This window comes from Tauraco erythrolophus, chromosome 2, assembly GCF_009769465.1.
Source record: "Tauraco erythrolophus isolate bTauEry1 chromosome 2, bTauEry1.pri, whole genome shotgun sequence".
Classification (NCBI taxonomy): Eukaryota; Metazoa; Chordata; class Aves; order Musophagiformes; family Musophagidae; genus Tauraco; species Tauraco erythrolophus.
In genome coordinates, this window is record NC_141466.1 from 91,799,118 (window position 1) to 91,816,981 (window position 17,864).

General features: G+C 43.2%; 1 protein-coding gene across 3 annotated transcripts; it reads right to left on the reverse strand.

The window, feature by feature from the left end:
• Positions 1-523: 523 nt before the first annotated feature.
• Positions 524-14,239, reverse strand: HNRNPU (heterogeneous nuclear ribonucleoprotein U). 3 transcript variants are annotated; one of them, XM_086631598.1, is made up of 14 exons: positions 13,494-14,239; positions 12,264-12,372; positions 12,070-12,143; positions 9,559-9,698; positions 7,903-8,002; positions 6,694-6,806; positions 6,050-6,313; positions 5,702-5,821; positions 5,068-5,196; positions 4,534-4,702; positions 3,769-4,008; positions 3,111-3,313; positions 2,061-2,132; positions 524-1,648 (listed from the first exon to the last, which is right to left on the reverse strand). In XM_086631598.1, the coding sequence occupies exons 1-14, from the start codon at positions 14,191-14,193 to the stop codon at positions 1,595-1,597; spliced, it is 2,487 nt and encodes an 828-aa protein (XP_086487724.1). In that variant the 5' UTR covers positions 14,194-14,239; the 3' UTR covers positions 524-1,594. The 3 variants fall into 3 exon arrangements, with proteins under 3 accessions (XP_086487724.1, XP_086487723.1, XP_086487722.1); XM_086631597.1 differs by having other exon boundaries at positions 13,458-14,239; XM_086631596.1 differs by having other exon boundaries at positions 12,264-12,375; positions 13,458-14,239.
• Positions 14,240-17,864: the final 3,625 nt, after the last annotated feature.

Genomic DNA, 17,864 nt, shown 5'->3' on the forward strand with positions numbered 1-17,864 from the left:
CACACGCACACCACGAGTCCGACTTAGGACAGTTCTGTCTCTCCCCTGTCTTACGGCATTAAAATGCAAGGAAATTATTAGCTAACATCGCCACTACAATTTTACAAAAGCGTAGTAAATCTGAACAAAACAGCGGTTAAAACAAATTGAAGCGCTCTGTTCGACTCCAGGATTCGTTCTCCATGACAACCCTCCTCTCCTATTCCCTGTCCAGTTTCTTCCCCCACTCCTTCCCTAACGTCTATTTTACAATAAATAGGTTAAGTGGATTTACATAATGCAAGCGCAACTCAAAAGACTTTTGCCCTATACACATAACCATGTTAAATTGTGAGAATACACACGTGATATATCTCTAACAGAGCAACCACCAGTTTAGATTTTTAAAGAAACATTAAGTATTTCAGCATGTACACAGTAATGAGTTTAAAACTGTCCAACATCATCGCTTTCATACATTCTCTTCCTCTTTATAGCCTTAAAGGGATTTTAGACCTTGATGGCAACAATCCCAAAACAAGAGTAAAATGAACTTATTTTATTGCAAACAAACGTCTAGAGTTAGATTTCTCCACCCACTTTCTTCAAAGAGAAAAGGAATCAGCAGGCTGAGGAGATACACCCATTTGAGAATTGACATGATTAAAAATTAGATATAAAATGGGTGACTCACAGTTTCATTAGCTTACAAAATGGTGGAGTAACTACTACAAGCACACTAGGTATACAGTATTTTGTGGGGAAAGAGTTATACAGACACACAGCTAACTTCATATAGATCCCATTAGACAACTGGATTTACAACAAGTTTTGTTTAATAAGAAATGGGCAAAGCCAGCTTCTTTTCAGAATCAAAATGCAGAACAAATGGAAAAGAAATTATGGTGTTGTACCTTCACAAGTTTGAGCCTCCACAAATAATGCAACCAAGTTTTACAACTTTAAGAGCTTCTACATACACTCCACCTTCACTACTGAGCCCCAGGTTTCCTCTTTGCCCCCAAACATCTTATTGAGCTCCAAATGTTACAAAAAAGTCCTAGTTATTGCCAGAAACTTTTACCTCCCCTCCTTCCCTCCCCACCCAGAAGCTTCATAGAGAGGATGGAGTGTAATATGGAGCTTTACATGATCTTATGGTATTTAATGAGGGCTACTAAGGACCCCCCGTACGAATCTGGTTGCTAAACATTTCTATCGTATTGTGACATGACTCACGACTGTTTCTTAGAAATTGGGGGATGGGGAAAAAGGAGAAAATTCTTTAATAAAAAGACACCAGGTACAAAGCAACGTTTTACTTTTGTTGTGGTAAAAAAAAAGTCACATTTTACAGATAAAATGTAGAACCCTGAAATACTGACACATTCTCTTATCGTGCACAATGCTGAGGTTCTCTTACGAATCACTTTAAAACTGCAATTAAAAATGTACAAAAAAAGAAAAGAAAAAAATCAACCCACAAAGCTTCTAAAAAAGGAACCCGCAGGCACTTCCTCTTGTGGAATGTTTAAAAAGTTAGCCTACTAAAGAAAACAGTCGACTTCTTGTGAAGGTTTTGGAGAAATATGTATCAGTTCATTTATTTGGGTATTCAATAATATCCTTGGTGATAATGCTGACTCCATGGCTTCTGACCCCAGAATTGCTGCAATAAATGGATAAATAGTTAATTTTGATCTGTAATCACATAATGGTTACATTTCTTACAGAAAAATAAAGTCTTTAACAAACATCTAGTTCTCCTGGAACCCGAGATTAAAAGTCCTCTCAAATAGCAGCAAGTTCCTGAACAACTGAAGACACTTAAGTTCACTTCGCAGTAGTAATGTGAAGCCAAATACTACATACCATTAAGACCAATAAGCCCTAGTTGATATTTGATATATCAAGACCATCAAGCCAGATTAAGTTTTGCACAGAAAACTATTTATAGGGATATTACCTTGCATAAAGAGATTTTGCTATCCAGTTTTGATTACACATCTTAATTATTTCAGACAGTGTTTTGAAACATTCAAGTTAACCATCAGTGAAAAGGTAAAGTTACTACTACTTACACCCTGCTGCCACTGGTTGTAGCCCTGAGATTGGTTTTTGTAGCCACGATTATTTCCCCTTCCTCTGAAGTTCTGCAAAAAGACAACAGTTTTTTTAACTACTTCATCTATACAGATTTTTCAGAATTGTACTAATACCAGTTTTTCTATTACCACCAAAATATCACATACCACATAGAATTTTTCACAAGGTATCAGGCATAGGTTAGAAAAACTAACAAAAAACCTCCCTGAAAAACACCAGCATACCAAACCCCCCCCCCTCTCCAAGCCAACAGCTTCTTAAACATGGGCCAAGAACATGAGAATTAATAAGCCAGTCATAAGCCAGTTCAAACTGTTGTTGCCAGTGGTCTGGAAGGCTGGCTAATCCAGTTTTGACTCACTCTATTTCCAGCTGCTAAACTGCACCAGGACAACTAAAAATACAAGAGCTTGCCTATTTTTAGTTAGGAGAGGCTGTGGTTGCTACAAGGATGTGTTATCTGATCAGACAAAAGGATATGGGTCATACAACTCGAAATAGAAGAGCTAGTCCACAAAACTTCAAATAAAAGTTACAGTACAAAAAGAAGAGACCTTGATACTAGTAGATAAAATACTGTGTTTCCCCCGTTTGTCAGTATTAGACAAACCTGACCCATGTTTACTTGCATGGGCTCCATCTGCTGGCTCTTCAGTAATCCAAATTCTGTTTTCCAATACTTCCACTGATACTCCATCAGTTAAGACCTAGGCTAACATGTCCTTACTGGTTGTGTTTGGTATCAGACATCAAAACGAAGACTCTCCCCAGAGCTATTTCCAGAAAGTTCCCTAAACACTTGATAAAGGTACACCTTGACCCTAAGGCCAAACAACGTTTACTACTCTGCGGAAGGTGGGCAGGAGGGTTCCAAGCCTTCACACACGCCCTAAAAATCTTCACCTGTAATAGGACAGAGGTACAGTCTTGACATGGAACCCCCACACCAGCATCATAACTTCTGCCTTTCAAACATCATCCAAAGTACTGTAGGCTCAGCTAATAAATCACCCCAAAAACATCACCTGGTTGTAGTTTCCCCTGTTGGGCATTCCACCTCTGTTATAGTTTCCTCTGTTTGAGTAGCCACCTCTGCTTGGAAAGACAGGGCCACGAGGATATGGGTAGCCAATTGCACCGCTGCTGCCACCACCACCACCACCACCTCCACCACCTCGCTGAGGCATGTTGCCTCCCCTCCTGTTGTATCCACCACGATTGCCAGGAACTGCAGGGAGAGAGTTACTTCAATCAAGTAATTGTTCAGTCTTAAGTATTTCTTACATGATGATTATTGTTCAAAATAACGACGTTTAGAAATAAGATGTCCAAACTCAGTGCAAAACTTTCAGTGCAAAGATTAAGTCACCTGGTCATAGTCAATACAGGTAATTTAACCACGCACTAACTCCCCAATACAGTCTGTAACACAAGTGAACACCAAACCTACCTTAAAAAAATAAAATCTAAAGTTGTGCCTCAAACCACATGAACAGTGTAATCCAGGATTTTGGCAATCCTTGCTTTTGAAGTTGGACAATTAACTTTCCGCTAATACAGGAAACTTGCTGAAGTTGAAATCAAGGTTCCCACTACATAATAAATGCAACGCAAGTACTACAAGCATTTTTCTTCTTCCTCAGCAGCGACCTCCAAAATTTACAGGCTTATTTCTAGGCTCACCTCCTCCTCTGAAGTTGCCCCGCATGTTGAATCCTCCACGACCTCTCTGACCCCTATTAAACTGATTTTTATTGCTCTTCTTATTCTTCTTAGAGCCAGTGTTCTGTTTCTTCTCCGGTGGAAGAGATTTCTTACTTTCTTCTTTATATTGTTCCAAAAGCTTCTGAGCTTCTTCTTTTTGCAACTCTACATAGATTATTTCATCAAAACATTCTGCTACCTCTGGCAGTGTGAAGTTCCCTATAATTGCAAAAACACTGAGTATTCAGCATCTACAATCAAAGCCGTAACTTAACCACCTTTCTCCCATTCTTCCTCCCACCCACTGCGTTCCCTCGGCATAGGGACAAAATTACATAATTTGAGCGTTTAAGAAATATAACAGTGACAAAAGAAATAAACAGGTCTTCATGGAGTTGCCAGTACTGTTCCAAACCTTGAAAACATTCTGCCTATATCTTTTTTTTTCTTTTAGAAGCCTCCACTCAGAACACCAGTTTCTGCCAAATACGTCACTTATATAGGGCACTTTATGCCAAGACAGCTTTGTGCATCTGCATGAAGCATATCAGCATAACTGAGTAGTGTTAAGGACTGCAGCAGAGGGAACACAATATAGTGTTGTCCTACAAGTTACAATAGTCTTCCAGTTTTGTTTAAGTACAACTGTTTAAGATAAAGTGATTTTTTTAGACTTCACGTTTACTTAATCCTTTAAACAGATACTCAGCATCCTAAAACACAGTATAGGATTATGTTCCATGCCTTTCATTTTGAGAACTGCATGCTCTGGAAGATCTTTTCCCTCCACCTCTGCCTTCTTTTGTGTTCTTTGCTTGTAGTCTTCATCTTTTGGGCAAACAACAACTGCTTTGCGCTGGAAGCCTGCAAACAGGCACATTTTTCTCCTCTGCGCAGCTGCAGACACATTTGTCTGAAAAAAATGCAGTAACTTACTACACGTAGCTGTCATTGTAAGAGTTAAGGAAGTCAACTTATGGTGTATAGACTTCACCTCTACAAGAGTTTGCAACGAAGTTTACAAATAACTGGACATAAAGATGCTGCATAATGCAAAGTTACAAGCTCATATCCACGTGTTACAACACTATTCCTCCCACATCCCATAAATCCAGAAGTTCAGACAAGCATTTGTAGTAATATCTCAACTTTGTGTCCCCTGAACGAGTAGTAAGTGAAACAACTGCTATTACAATGTAACTTTAATCCCATTTAATTACTGCACTACAGTCTATAACCATTTAAATTTTCTTAACCATTTTTCACTGAAGCTTCTACCTGATCCAAAATGAAATTCCGCTTCTTACGAGCTGCAATCTCAATGAACTTTCCAAGACACTGTGGAGCTCTCTGCAACAGCGTGTTAAGTTTTCCAGTGTCCGCCATCTGCCGCTTAAAACCTGCAACCTACAGAGAGATCGCCCAGAGTTAAAGTAGTCCCAAGACACGTGGCTGACATTTTTCTTTGCAAAATGCTTTACACTTCGCTTCAAGGGTTGTTGAATTCAAGGCCACGGCTACAAACTCATAACTGAAATTCCCAAAGCCTCCATTAGACATAGAGCTTTATAAACAAAGACTATACGTGAATCAATACAGCTGAATGTAAGGTATACTCATCACATCACTAATTCAGAGCTACATGATCTGTTCTGAGGACTGTGATACAAAGAAAAATAGAAATACTTAAATAGTCAACAACAGTTATTATTTCTTACATAGCACAACAAAAAGCTTCAAAATCCTGCTATGCCATGTGTGAGTAGCCGCTCAGCAAGATAAATGTCTTTAATGGTCACTAGCTAACGAGTAGCCGGTTCCTTGATACAAGAGAAGCCCATGGCAGACAAAGACTTGGATTTACAGCAAGTCTTTAACATATCAACAAATAAAAGGTCATATTATCACTTACCATCATTTTGTCCATAATAGTATTTGTCCCAAGAATGTTGTATTTCCCAGGATTTGCTGCTGCATGTTTGGTAACCCATGTAGTCTTGCCAGCACCAGGCAAGCCAATCATCATCACCACCTACGAGGACAGGTTCTACACTTGAGATACTAGCTCACAGATTTTCTTTAATACGCAATTTAGACCAGCAAGCCTAATAGCAACTGAGTGAGGGGCATGAGGGTGTCAGGGGTGGGAGGAGTGTGAAGAGTCATGGGATATCAAGTATTAAAGCCCCCAAACATAAAGGTCAGAGTTGTGTAATAGTCTGCCTAAACACCACAACAAGATTATCAACAGGAAACTCACCTCACAGTCTTTCTTTTGCTCAGGTCCCTTTGGTCCTCGGACCCTATCCTCCAGGGGGACCTTCTGGATGAAGGTATACTCTTCAGGTACAGGGAAGTACGGTTCCTCCTTCTGACCAAAGTTGAACTCAACTGCACAGTTATGGCAGAGAACATGTGGGAAGAGTGGCCGCCCATCAAGAACTTCTTTACTTATTTTGAATGCAACACCAAGCTCTTGTCCATTCTTTGAATATGAGAGTTCCACTTCATCACCATCAAAATTCTGGTTTTCAAACAAAGCATTAGTTTGGATAAAACTATATTATGAATTATATCGTATTACTCATTTCACTATATTGACTATATTCACTCAACTTCTATAACGCTGTTATATCATAAAGGAACTACTTGGAAGTTTTATCTTAAAATGAGTTACTGTCAATGACCGTCTCATTTCGGAATTATTTTTTTTAAAGGCTTTGAAGACCTTTGTGAATATGGAATCTTATCACTGTTACTAATACCTACTATTTCTACCTCCTTCCTATGTTAAACAATTTGTCTTGCTTCAAGTTTTTCTGTATTTGGTTCACTGCATCTCACAAAGCAGTCTCAAAACCCAAGGATGTTTTTCCTAAAAAAAAAGTGCAAGTGAAAACTTACAGCAAAACATCCAATCACATCATTTTCATCAAACTTCTCCCCAAAGTCTTCAGTCTCACAATTGCAGGTCTTTATTCCTTTTAGAGAATATCCGTAAGAAAATTCTTCTTCCCCTGAAGAAATAATTTGAATTTATTAAAACCAGACACTTTTCACCTAACCTTTTAGCTATAAAGTGATTTTATTTCTACTTAAGTTAAGCTGCTGTTCAAAATGTTCCCATTAACGCCAAAACAAGCTATGACACCCAAACAGCTATGTCTCATTCTTGTACTCAAACTACTCTCACTTGAGATGGAACAGCAATGTTTCCCCCCACCCCAGTTTTAAGAATCTTATGCTGGTGGTTCCAGATTCATGTTGACATAAAGCTGAACTGCTAGATAAAGACAAAAGCAAGTATTTTTAAACTGTGAAGACCTAATTATGCACCGGTATACCTGTACTGTAGTTAAGTCAGAAATGCCTTCTGACTTTAGTCTCCAGTAGCACTTACCCCTCCCCATTTTAAGGGGAGTTTAGCAGACATTCAGCCTACGCAACAGCTGAGGATCAAGCTGTAAGGAACAAGCTAACAGGAAGTGTCAAACATAAGGACTCATGTGGAACTTAAGTACTTAACTAGAAAGCTGCTGTTGATGTCAGAACATACCAATCCATACATATTTCCCACAAAGACATGTCTCAGTAGCAGGTATTAGTTACAAATACCATTATGATCAGTTCCCATCTAACTGATGAAGCTGTGCTTCCTTCTTCCTAGCTACTTTCAGAAATGAGGATTCTCCTCCCAAGCCAAAAGAATGATAATGTAGTTATCCAGTGATTTTTCTTCGTTGGTTATATCTTACACCATCCCTCATCCTTCCAAAAAAAATATCCAAGAAACCGTGTTCCTATTTATGACACTACACAAAAAGGAGACATCCTAATCTTGTGAGGTCTTCAAGAATGTTCTCCACAACCCATACCTGACCACCTGAAAGAATTAACTCTCAAATCATGTAATCCTTACAGGCCTGAATACTTAACAACTTTATTTGGTCCCAATAATAAAGGGACATGTCCAGTGAATGATTCAAGACCACTTTTCAGAACACAGGGACTACGATCACTAAGCTTTTCCCATCTGTTTAAGAAAAAATGACTTGAAACTTCAACCATGTTACAATGGATAATACAAAAGTAATCAAATGTTTTAAGTCTTACCAAGCAACATTCCACTTGTGTTCAGTGACCAGCCAACTCGCACTTCATGTATGTCAATGTCTTTTGTATACAGGTGTTTAACAGGAATCTTTTCTGTAACCTATTTTTAAATTATTTGTTAAAGAGTATGCAGTATTTATTAGACACTAACAAGACAGAAAAACAAAGGTAACATCTGGAACCTTTACACTCTGGTTATATCTTTGCTAAGTCCGAGTAGTCACCTTCTGCAAAATCAAAACATGCTTAATTGTGTGAAATCACAACCCAATCACTAAATAGGTACTTCTGGCTGAGCAATGAAGATGCAAGATACCACACACCTTCCAAGCGCCTAAATTCATAGCAGTCCCTCTCACTAGCCAAAAGCCTTAATCCTTTTGACACTGTATTAAAATCATAAACAAGATGTGTATTTTTTTTTTTTAAATAATTGCCATAATGTTGGGATTAACAGTAAATTACTTTGCCCATAAAATGTGGTAATGGATAAAAAAATTCTTTATTACATAGACTAGGGAAAATATTACACTCATTCCTTTCTACAGTAAGCAGACTTCCTGGGCAAGTTGCCAGCTTCCAAACAACATAATCAGACTTAAAAAAACCCACCGAAAAGTACTGGAATCTGTAGGCAATCAGCTGTTTTCTAACCGCCTTTACAAACTTCACCAAACTAAAGTGAAAAACTGATCAGTATCCTACCAGTTTCCACAACTATTCGAGTCAGGCAACTGAGGTGAAACTGATTTCAAAGTGCACAGGGCAATAAATACTGACATCAAGTTTACTTCATTGGCCTTCCAAAGTTATAGGTACCAACAGACAGAGAAATCACTCAGTGCAAGGGCATGGAGAATGGGATCACTACTCTCTCCTCATGGTAGTGGTTACATTTAAAGTACTAGAGGAAGAGAACAGTGTTTATATACACAGGTACAACATATGCAAAAAAAAGGCTTTCACATTGCTAAGTCAAAATAAAAACAGCAAGCTTTGTGCCTCCCATTATTCTTTTGTCAACAAGTTGCAGATATCTGTTTATTACAAGGCTGATTGTTCTTTGCTGTTCTTACCCTTCAGGAGAAGTCTTGCTCTCAAAATTGAAGTACCTGCTAAATATTTACATTCACTGCACACACAAGTCAGAATTATGCAGGCTGGAAGGGACTTCTGGAGGTCATCTAACCCAAATCCCTGCTTACAGCAGGTCAAACTCAGACTGAGTAGGAACACAAAAAAGGACTGCTGGGATAATTTATATTCCTTTTCAAAAAACAAGTCAAGCTTTCCATAATCTTCAGAAAGTACCAGTAAACTTCTGACTAGCAAGTATCAAAATGCTTCAAGCTTTGATGCATGAGGTGCCAAATAAAATTCTTGGTTCAAAAGTGAGACCAGAAATTACACATTCAGGGCAAATGCAAGCTGCTTTTTTTTTTTCCTGTTAAACGGAAGATCTTATTAAAGAGGAAGCAGTTTTGAAAATTGAGCCATCTCTTATCAAGAATCATATCACAGGCTCATAAGAGAAGGCCTTCTGAAAATTCTGTTCACTTGAATTAGCTTTAACTAAGTACAAAAAACCTGACAAGTACAAAAATATTGTATTTATGCATGCAAAACAGTCTCCCATAAAACATCAGTTTAACTCACCTTCATCTCAAAGCAGACTTTGCCTTTAGAAACTCCATAGGAGGCTCTCCCTCCAGCCCAGAGGAAAGCAAAGCTTTCCATGGTTAGAGAGGAAGCACTAAACCGGTCTCTCGAGATTTTAAAATGCAGGTCACAGTTATCTGTTAACATAAAAATCATTCTGTTTACTCTTATTACAAAATAAAGTACAGTTGTCCAGTTTTATGCATTAAAGGTGATTTTCAAGACAAACTGCCAGCAAGTACTCAGCATCTTTCAGGAAAGCAACTGAATGCATGCCTAGATAGAGCTGCAGGCTGAAGCTTAGCCAAAAATCTTAGGAAAAGCTAGCTAATAAGAGTAATTTTCAAGATGCCATCATGAAGATGTCATCAAGTTTCCTTTATTTTTTCCATCTGCTTCAAAACCTGAATTTCAGCTCATCTATTTGAACCATTTTTGTCAGTTACCTATTTCCATAAATACAGAGCAAAGGAACCTGCACCATGCTTTTCGCATTACCTGCTAGATACCTTTTTTGAAGTTGTCTTACCCCTTACACTCAAAGCTAAGGGCAGCTGAGAAGTAAATAGCAACACAAGTATTTTAGTTTAAGTACTGAAAGTAATACTGTCTTCGGTTAATATAGTCATTTAGCAAGTCCAATTAAGATTAAGCCAATTAAAATAAAGTCAGTTAAGTCAAATGCAGATGGGTTAAGCACGCAGAATGTGATGAGAGAACCTACTTCACCTAAGAAACACAATCTGCACTATGAATTCACCCATCACCAAGAACTTAAATGGAACGTTTGTTTTACAGACATCTTTAGAGCTACACACAATGATCTTCCAAATTAATCTTCTAGTAGTTTTCAAAAAGACAACACAGAATGGTAACGTGAGTGCAGGACGTAGCACTTGAATTCCCCAGAGCAAGGAATCCATAGAAAAAACTCCCAAGTTACAAGAAAGGAGCCAAATGAGCAAGTAGTGAGTTCTTCTGCCCAGATATAAAATCTGCATGCTGCCCAAGTACAGTAAAATGCAGTCTTCCCTGTAGTACTGTTAACATATGTAGGAGATCTTGTTTTGTTTGGCTACTGCCATCTCCAGTTGCAACTACATTTGTTGTCCAAGTGTTTTCTCTTTGGTACTTCTGTTATTTTATTTGTTGCGTGAAAACCAAATAAAATCATACTGAAGAAACCCACCTGTGTAGATGGCTTTTAGAACAACAAATGAAAACAGAATTTGAAGTTACAGCTTCCTTGTAAGACACAGGTAATAAAAAGCACTTAAGAGTGCTAAACCTCTTATATGTCTGGATCATTATGCTCCAGAAAAGAGAGTGCCAAGTTGTTACACAATTCAGTCTTAAAGCTGTGCTTGATTCTGATCTCCAAGCAGTCTGTTGACACTTTAAATCACAAAGTTTGTCCAGTAACAAAACTTTCTACTAGAAATAATAATGAAAAGTAGCTACTACTTAGTTATTGGGAAAAATCAGAAAATCTCAAAGGTGGCTACTCACCAGGTTCACATCTAGGAACTTGAGATTTAATTACCAAAATGTTAAGGATGGCATATTCAGCCATTTACGTGGCTGTAAACTAGTACCTCCTTCCATTCCAAAACATTTCTTGGGCAAAAAAACACCTGGAACTACTAGCAAATATGCGAGATAACGTTGTAATTTAAGCTTTCTTTCCATGTCACTTTAAGAATCCAGCAAGCTCAAGCGTGACTTTTTCAAGTTTCATAATCCTGCACTAAGACTTTGTACTTACCTTCAAGAATACAAACGTCATGTTTGCCCCAGTCATGATACATCACAACAATAATAACATCTATAACCTGCCTCAAAAACCCCCACTATTTGTAGGCACTTGTCAATTTCTATGCCCTTCTGACCAATCCTCTCTACCATCCCATCTGCTCAAATCATTCCCCACCTCAAACTCCCAGATTGCATGAATGCATGATTTTTCAGGAGGCCTTACCTGATCTTTTTGCCAGACTTATCAGAAAACATGAAAAAATACTTCACTGGTTGGTACATAAACAGGGCCTCAGAAAGTCACGCAGGAAGCTCACGCCACTAACTGTACTACTGTAACCACCTAAACTATTGACTCTCAGAACTTTCTGAAGTGAAAACCTCATGTACTACATAATCAGTAGTTTCTAAGCAGAAACTCAAGCAGTTTCTACGGTGTTCTATGCTCACTCTGTACTTGGTCAGCTTAGTTTTCATACTAGATTAGTTTTGTTAAAAATTTGCTCAGAAAACTGCATGATATCACAATTTCATGGGAAAACCAAGCTTATTGCTGCTAATATAAAGACTGATATACCCTTCTGTTCTTTTGTATACTGAACATAAGTGGAAACACTGTTTCTTTTTTTTTAATAAGCTTCTTGGTAATGAAAGTCAACAAATGTATTCATTCCATATTTCAGAAAGTGTGGTTTTAAGATTAAAAGTGTAACACCACATCTTTCCAGAGTAAAGAAAAGCACATTTACTCACAAGTATCAAGACAAACCACTGTGTCGTCAAAATGTTCATCTTCTTCTTCAACAGGTGGTTGAGGAGACTTGGCCCTTAACAAAACAAAGAAAGAGATTAAAACGATATGTATTTTCACAGTGTCAAAACAAGCATTTCTGTACCTCACTCCTCCTCATTCACAAAATGCTGCCCAGCACTGGAAGTCTGTTTACCTGCTGTACTTGTTTTCTTCAATGTATTCAAAATATCCACGGCCATGGTCTTCACGTGGTCTCTTCACTCCCCTCTTTTTCTCACCAGGTTTTTGTTCCGTTTTAGTATCTCCTGTAAAAGAATTAATGATCTATTTTAACTACCCAAAGCAACCCTTTGATTGGGAATAAACTCTGATGCGACGGTGGTTCCAGCCTTGGAAACTGAAAGAGCCTACAGCACGAGAAAAGCAATAGCAGCCTAAAGAAGAATTTTGATTTGTGCTATGATAAAAACCCGTATCTCGAATTTTTTCATCAGACTCATCTCTGATCCGCAACAGAAGCAGCCAGTACACCACACAGCAGCTGGTACCGTCCTCGATGTTAAGATCCCCACAGAAAAGCCAGACAGCTCCGAAGCAAAAAAAAACCCCAACCAAACAAAAAAAACCCCAACCAACCAAACAAAAAACCACAAAAAAACCCACCTCCCGGAGGAAAAAACCTCCAGCGACGCGAGACCCGCCCCCACCCCCCCAAAGCAGGACATTCCCGGCCGCTCGCAAGGACACGGAGGAGCGATCCGCACGACTGCGCCTCCTCTCGGCGGGCCGCGCGCGGCGGCCCGGGCGGGAACCCCGCGTGGGGCCGCCCGGCTGCCTGCAGGGAAGGGATTCCGCCCCCACCCGCCTCCATTGTACCAGGCCTTCCCAGCGCCATCCCGTGCGGCACCCAGGCCGGAAGTGACGTCACGCCGCCGAGCGGTCCTCAGCACAATACAGCGCGCCCCAGCGGCCCCTCCGCCGCCACCCCTCCCCCCGCCACGGCCCGGCGGCCCCTTCCCCGCCCCCCCCCCCCTCCCCCGCCAACAGCCCCTCCTCCTCCTCCAGCCTGGCGTGACGGCCCCTCACGGGACCCCCGCCCCCCACCGCCCGCGGGGCCCGGCGCAGCGCCTGGAAGGGAGCACGCGGTGCCGCGCGGGGGGCGCTGGAGCCCCCCCCCCCCCCCCCCACCTTCCCCCCCCGCAGGGGAGGCGCCGCCGTCGCTCTCGCGCCGGCCGCGAACGTCCTCCCGCGCGCGCCCCGGAAACCGCCCTCCTGGCCATTGCCCACCCCCCACCCCCCCCCCATCCCCCGCGACGGGGGTTCCCGGGGGAGAATTAACGTCGTCCCCCCTCCCTCCCCCCCCCCCTTTCCCGCCGCGCGTACTCACCCCCGGCGGCCTGAGCCCCGGGGCGGCCGCCGCCACCGCCGCCTTCCGCTTTCTTCTGTTGCTGCTGCTTGGCGGGGCCCGCCGGGCCGGAGGGGGCCGCCGCCGGGGGCCCCGAGGCGCCGCCGGCGCTTTTGCCGGGGGCCTCCTTGGCGGCGCCTCGCGGCTGGAGGAGCGGCGGGGGTTGCTGCTGCTGCTGGGGCTGGGGCTGCTGCGGCTGCTGCTCCCCGTGCCCGTTGGCGTCCCCGGCCGCGGCCTCCTCCTCGTCGGCGAGCTCGTCCTCCCCCTCTTGGAAACCCTGGTCGTCTCCGTTCTCATCATCCTCCTCCTCCTCTTCCTCCTCCTCGCCGCCCGCCTCCTCTTCCATGGGGCCGCCCCCGGCCCCCATCCGCTCGCCGTTCTCCTCGCCGAGCTCCATGGCGTCGCCATCGGCGGCCTCCAGCCCTTCCTCGTCGTCGTCCTCCGCGGTGGAGGCCGCGGCCTGGTCGGGGCCTCCCCCCTGGTGGAGCTGCATGGCGCCCCCGCCGCTCTCGGCTGCCTCCCCCTCCATGCTGCCGTTGCCAGGCTCAACTGCGCTGCTGGCGGGGCCTCCCCCGCCGGCCTCCTCCTGGTCTAGCGCGGCCTGGAGCCGCTCCATGAGCTCGGCCTTGAGGCCCTTGTCGGAGAGGCGCCGCTTTTTCAGCTCCTCCTTCAGCTCCGACACCTTCAGCTTCTTCACGTTCACGGGCGAGCAGCTCATGGCGGCGGCAGCGGCTCGATCCCTGGGCGGCGCGGGGGCGACTCTGGGCTGGGGCGGACGGCGGCGGCTCTGGGTCGAGGCCCCGGCGGGAGGGCGGTGGGTGGGTGGCGCGGCTGGTTCGTGCGGCTGCGGCAGCTGCAGAGCGGACCCGCCTGGCGCCAAATCCTTTCACCGAGCTCGCGAGGGAGACGCGCCTCGCGGGGCCGAGCACGCAGCACTGCCCGCCCCGCCCCCGCGCACGTCGTCCCTCCCCCCCTCCCCCTCCCCTCCGCTACCGTAACGGCCGGCCGCCCGCGCGCGCCCGTACCGTAAATACCCACCTCGGCGCAGCGGCTCCGCGCGCGGGGCCCGCCGCCGTCACGCGTGGAGCGCCGGGCGCCACCGCGGCCACTCCGCCGGGCAGCGGAGCCGATTTCGAGGCGGGGGGGAAAAGCGGCTCTGCCTGGCGGAACGCCCCGCTCCGGCCTCACGGCTGTGCCTGCGCCATGTTGGGCAGGCGGTGGCAGGAAGCGCGGCCGCAAGCGCGGCCGCTGTCCCCTCTCCGGTACACCCCTTCGGCAAAATAATCCACTCGGGACTGGCAGTCAGTCCCCGTGTCACTCGAGCGGGCCTCTCTCCGACCTCTGGCGTGGATTAAAGCCGAACGAGGTCCCGGCCCTACCGGGCAGCGCGATCCCCCGCCCCGGCCCTGTTCTCAGGTCGCAGCCTCGCAGGCAGGGCAGCGCCTGCCCTCCCCGCGCTCCCGGGCGCCCATCTCGGGCCTACTCCGAGCAGTTTATTGCATAAAGCGCTTGAAAGCGAACACTGCTACTCGAAATAGTTACCCTGATGCAACCTCGTTAGCGCAGTTACGTAAGGACGAACACAGAGCTGTATACCCCTTTCTCGGCTGGCTGCAGCAGCAAGAGGCATGCATAGACCTGATGTTTAACTGGAGCAGGCTGGGGCTAACAAAGCCACGGGGCTAACAAAAGGGATTTCAAGTGCATTAACTCTCCACCGCACAAGAAGCACTAGTCTGGAGCTCAGCACAGAGACGATCAGCTCACCAACACCGCTCAGTTCTCCCTCTTTTTCTCTCTCTGCACGGCATTAATTTGGGGTCTCAGTGGTTGAGTTTTTCCCAAATTGGTCAGAAGTTACTTGGAAATAAACAGCAGAGAGGGTTTCACGTGAACAGAAAAGCAGCACTGATCTACAAGTCTGCTGCCTTACAGAAAGCCTGGATAAAGAGCTAATTTTCACTTGCAGGGAAAAAAAAAAGGCAATTCAAACAACTAGAAGATCAATCATTATGAAGTATAACAGAAGGGAAGGTTTGTTTGGCATGAAGTTGCCTTATGCTTCGGTCGCGTGGCCTTCTGAACTAGAACAAATTATGTTTACCTGCACCGAGAGGAAGGGAGGAGAGATGAGGAAGTCACCCTATTTTAACTGCACAAGTAAAGTCTCTTTCAATGACATACACATACACTGCACTGACTGTCCTCAGTCAGGCTGGATCCATTCGGAGGAAAGATGACTCAGTCAGCAAGGTTAGCTCAACCCATCACTCCACAACAGCTTGTTGGAACAGAGACAGGGAGAGCTCCCTCATGCAATATGTACAGATGAGAAAAAGGTTGCCAGAACCTTTCCTGTACTATAAATGCAAGTTAGTAGATTTATCTTAGTCTAGTCAGTCAGAGTCATCTTGGGGGGGGGGGGGGGGGAAGGATAAGAGTGCATCAGTGCTAGGGAGAGGTCAGTGTGTGACCAAGTTGCACCAATATAAATCACTACCTTTGCCTATTTCTTCATGAAAGAGCTATCTCAGCTCGTCTGCTGAGGTACTCCCAATATATACCATTCTGCCAAGGTGGGAACAAAAAGTAAACAGGGTTCATCTAGTTAATATTGCAAGATGACCTACTGAAGCTTACAGACAACTGTGTTAATTTAGATGTCATCAGCATGTCCAACCTCCACATTTGTTTTTTAGTTTTGAATGTAAACGTTTTAAAGAGAAGATAGATCATTAAGTCCTCACATCTGAACCTCAGACAGAGCCCTGTGTTTAGACATTGATCTGGCACAGGCCTCATCACATGTTGAGCCATATTTCTGGAAGAGCTTCATTGACCTAATCATCTGATAATACCTTTCACCACTGCAAGCTTCATAGATTGATAAATTCTTTTACGCCTCTCTTGGATCCCTAAGCATTACCTTAAATAAGCACATCTGCACACATTCACAGCACCTCTGTGTTAGAAAATGCCCTCATTCAGAATCACACTAGAGCTGCAGTCCTCACATGTAATCCCATTCCTAAACAATGTCATGTCTGCCTACTTCAGTAACATGCTCATACTGCTTTATACTCCTGTTACCATGGAGAAACAAAACAGCTAACAGCTTTGAGGCACATCAAGAGATTACTTACTTACCCTAAAGCATTCAAGCCAGTATATAAAAGCACAAATACATAAAGACTCATTATTTTTTTCCCCCTGGAAATTTAACACCACCAACGTGAGATTTCTTTTTTTTTTTTTTTTTTTTTTTTTAGGTTGCTAGTTATCTCTTTATTAAATCACTTAAAAGTCTGAACTTTTTTTATTTCTAAAAGGAGATTAATTCATACCATAGTAGTAAGGGTACTATCTAATCACTCAATTAGACTACCAAACAAATATTTGCAAGTGTAGTAAGACTGGGCTTTCAAACTACAGTATGCTGTTATCTGTTATTATAAAAGTGAGAAAAGCCAGTTATTTTCAGATGTTATGTGATTTAATTGCAGTAAGAACAGCATTTCTTATAAAGCTAAGTACATAAAATACACACATAACTGATATAAACGTGTGACCTTAATGACAGCCTCTCAGTTTAAGTTATATATATATATTTTTCTTACACATTTGCCTCTGGGAAAAACTCTCAAAGATAGCTCCCCTGTCGTCTTTAAGTTTTATGTTTCAGGAGTTTGCTCTTCCCTATTCATACTTTGAAGGGGAAAAGTAAGTTAAGGGGATACGCTCTCCTCATTTTTGTACCATCTCTTAATTCAGACAGTAGATCCTTCAACTCAGCTTTTCCTAGATCTTGCAGACAGATACCAGCCATATAATAAAAATGAGTGTTTGGTAATGTGAGCTTCTGAAACAAGAAAGTGCTAGAGGAAAGCACTTTAACTTTAATTTGCAAAGCTGCTACTTTTATGATAATGATGGCCATATGAAAAACAAAACATCATTGCTGATAACCACAAGTACTCCTCCATTAACATTGCCCTTTCTTTAGTCTCAAAATATATTAAAAAAAAATTGCCTTTCCATTTAAATGGAAAGTGACATCTGCCCATACATAACAAATGCAATTCTATGCACTTTATTTATCCATCATATAACATTTTCCTCCGATGTTACTTTCTAACTTAAGATAGTGTTTTTCTCTCCAAACCAGTCTCCTCTCTCAAAAGTAATTTGGGATCGTCCCTCTGGGACTTGGCCCTTCAACAGATCAGTTACTCTGGTTTCCCTGACTTTTGTTTGTGCTCTTTCAGACTTTAGTTAGTTGCTCTCCTCATCCCTAACGTTCTTTCCATTATTAATCCATAGTCCTTCCAAATGCCTCTCCTCCTCCTGTTTGCCAAGGGCAGTGACAAAGGGGTGACAAAAAGAAGAGCA

Bases quoted from the DNA above. Each gene is read 5' to 3' on its own strand.
- HNRNPU (XM_086631596.1), bottom strand. From the start codon at position 14,193: ATGAGCTGCTCGCCCGTGAACGTGAAGAAGCTGAAGGTGTCGGAGCTG. The intron at 3,314-3,768 runs GTGAGCCTAGAA...CTCTCCCTGCAG, and splicing joins GGGCAACTTCAGAGGAGGAG to TTCCTGGCAATCGTGGTGGA. The intron at 1,649-2,060 runs GTAAGTAGTAGT...CATTTATTGCAG, and splicing joins ACAACCAGTGGCAGCAGGGT to CAATTCTGGGGTCAGAAGCC.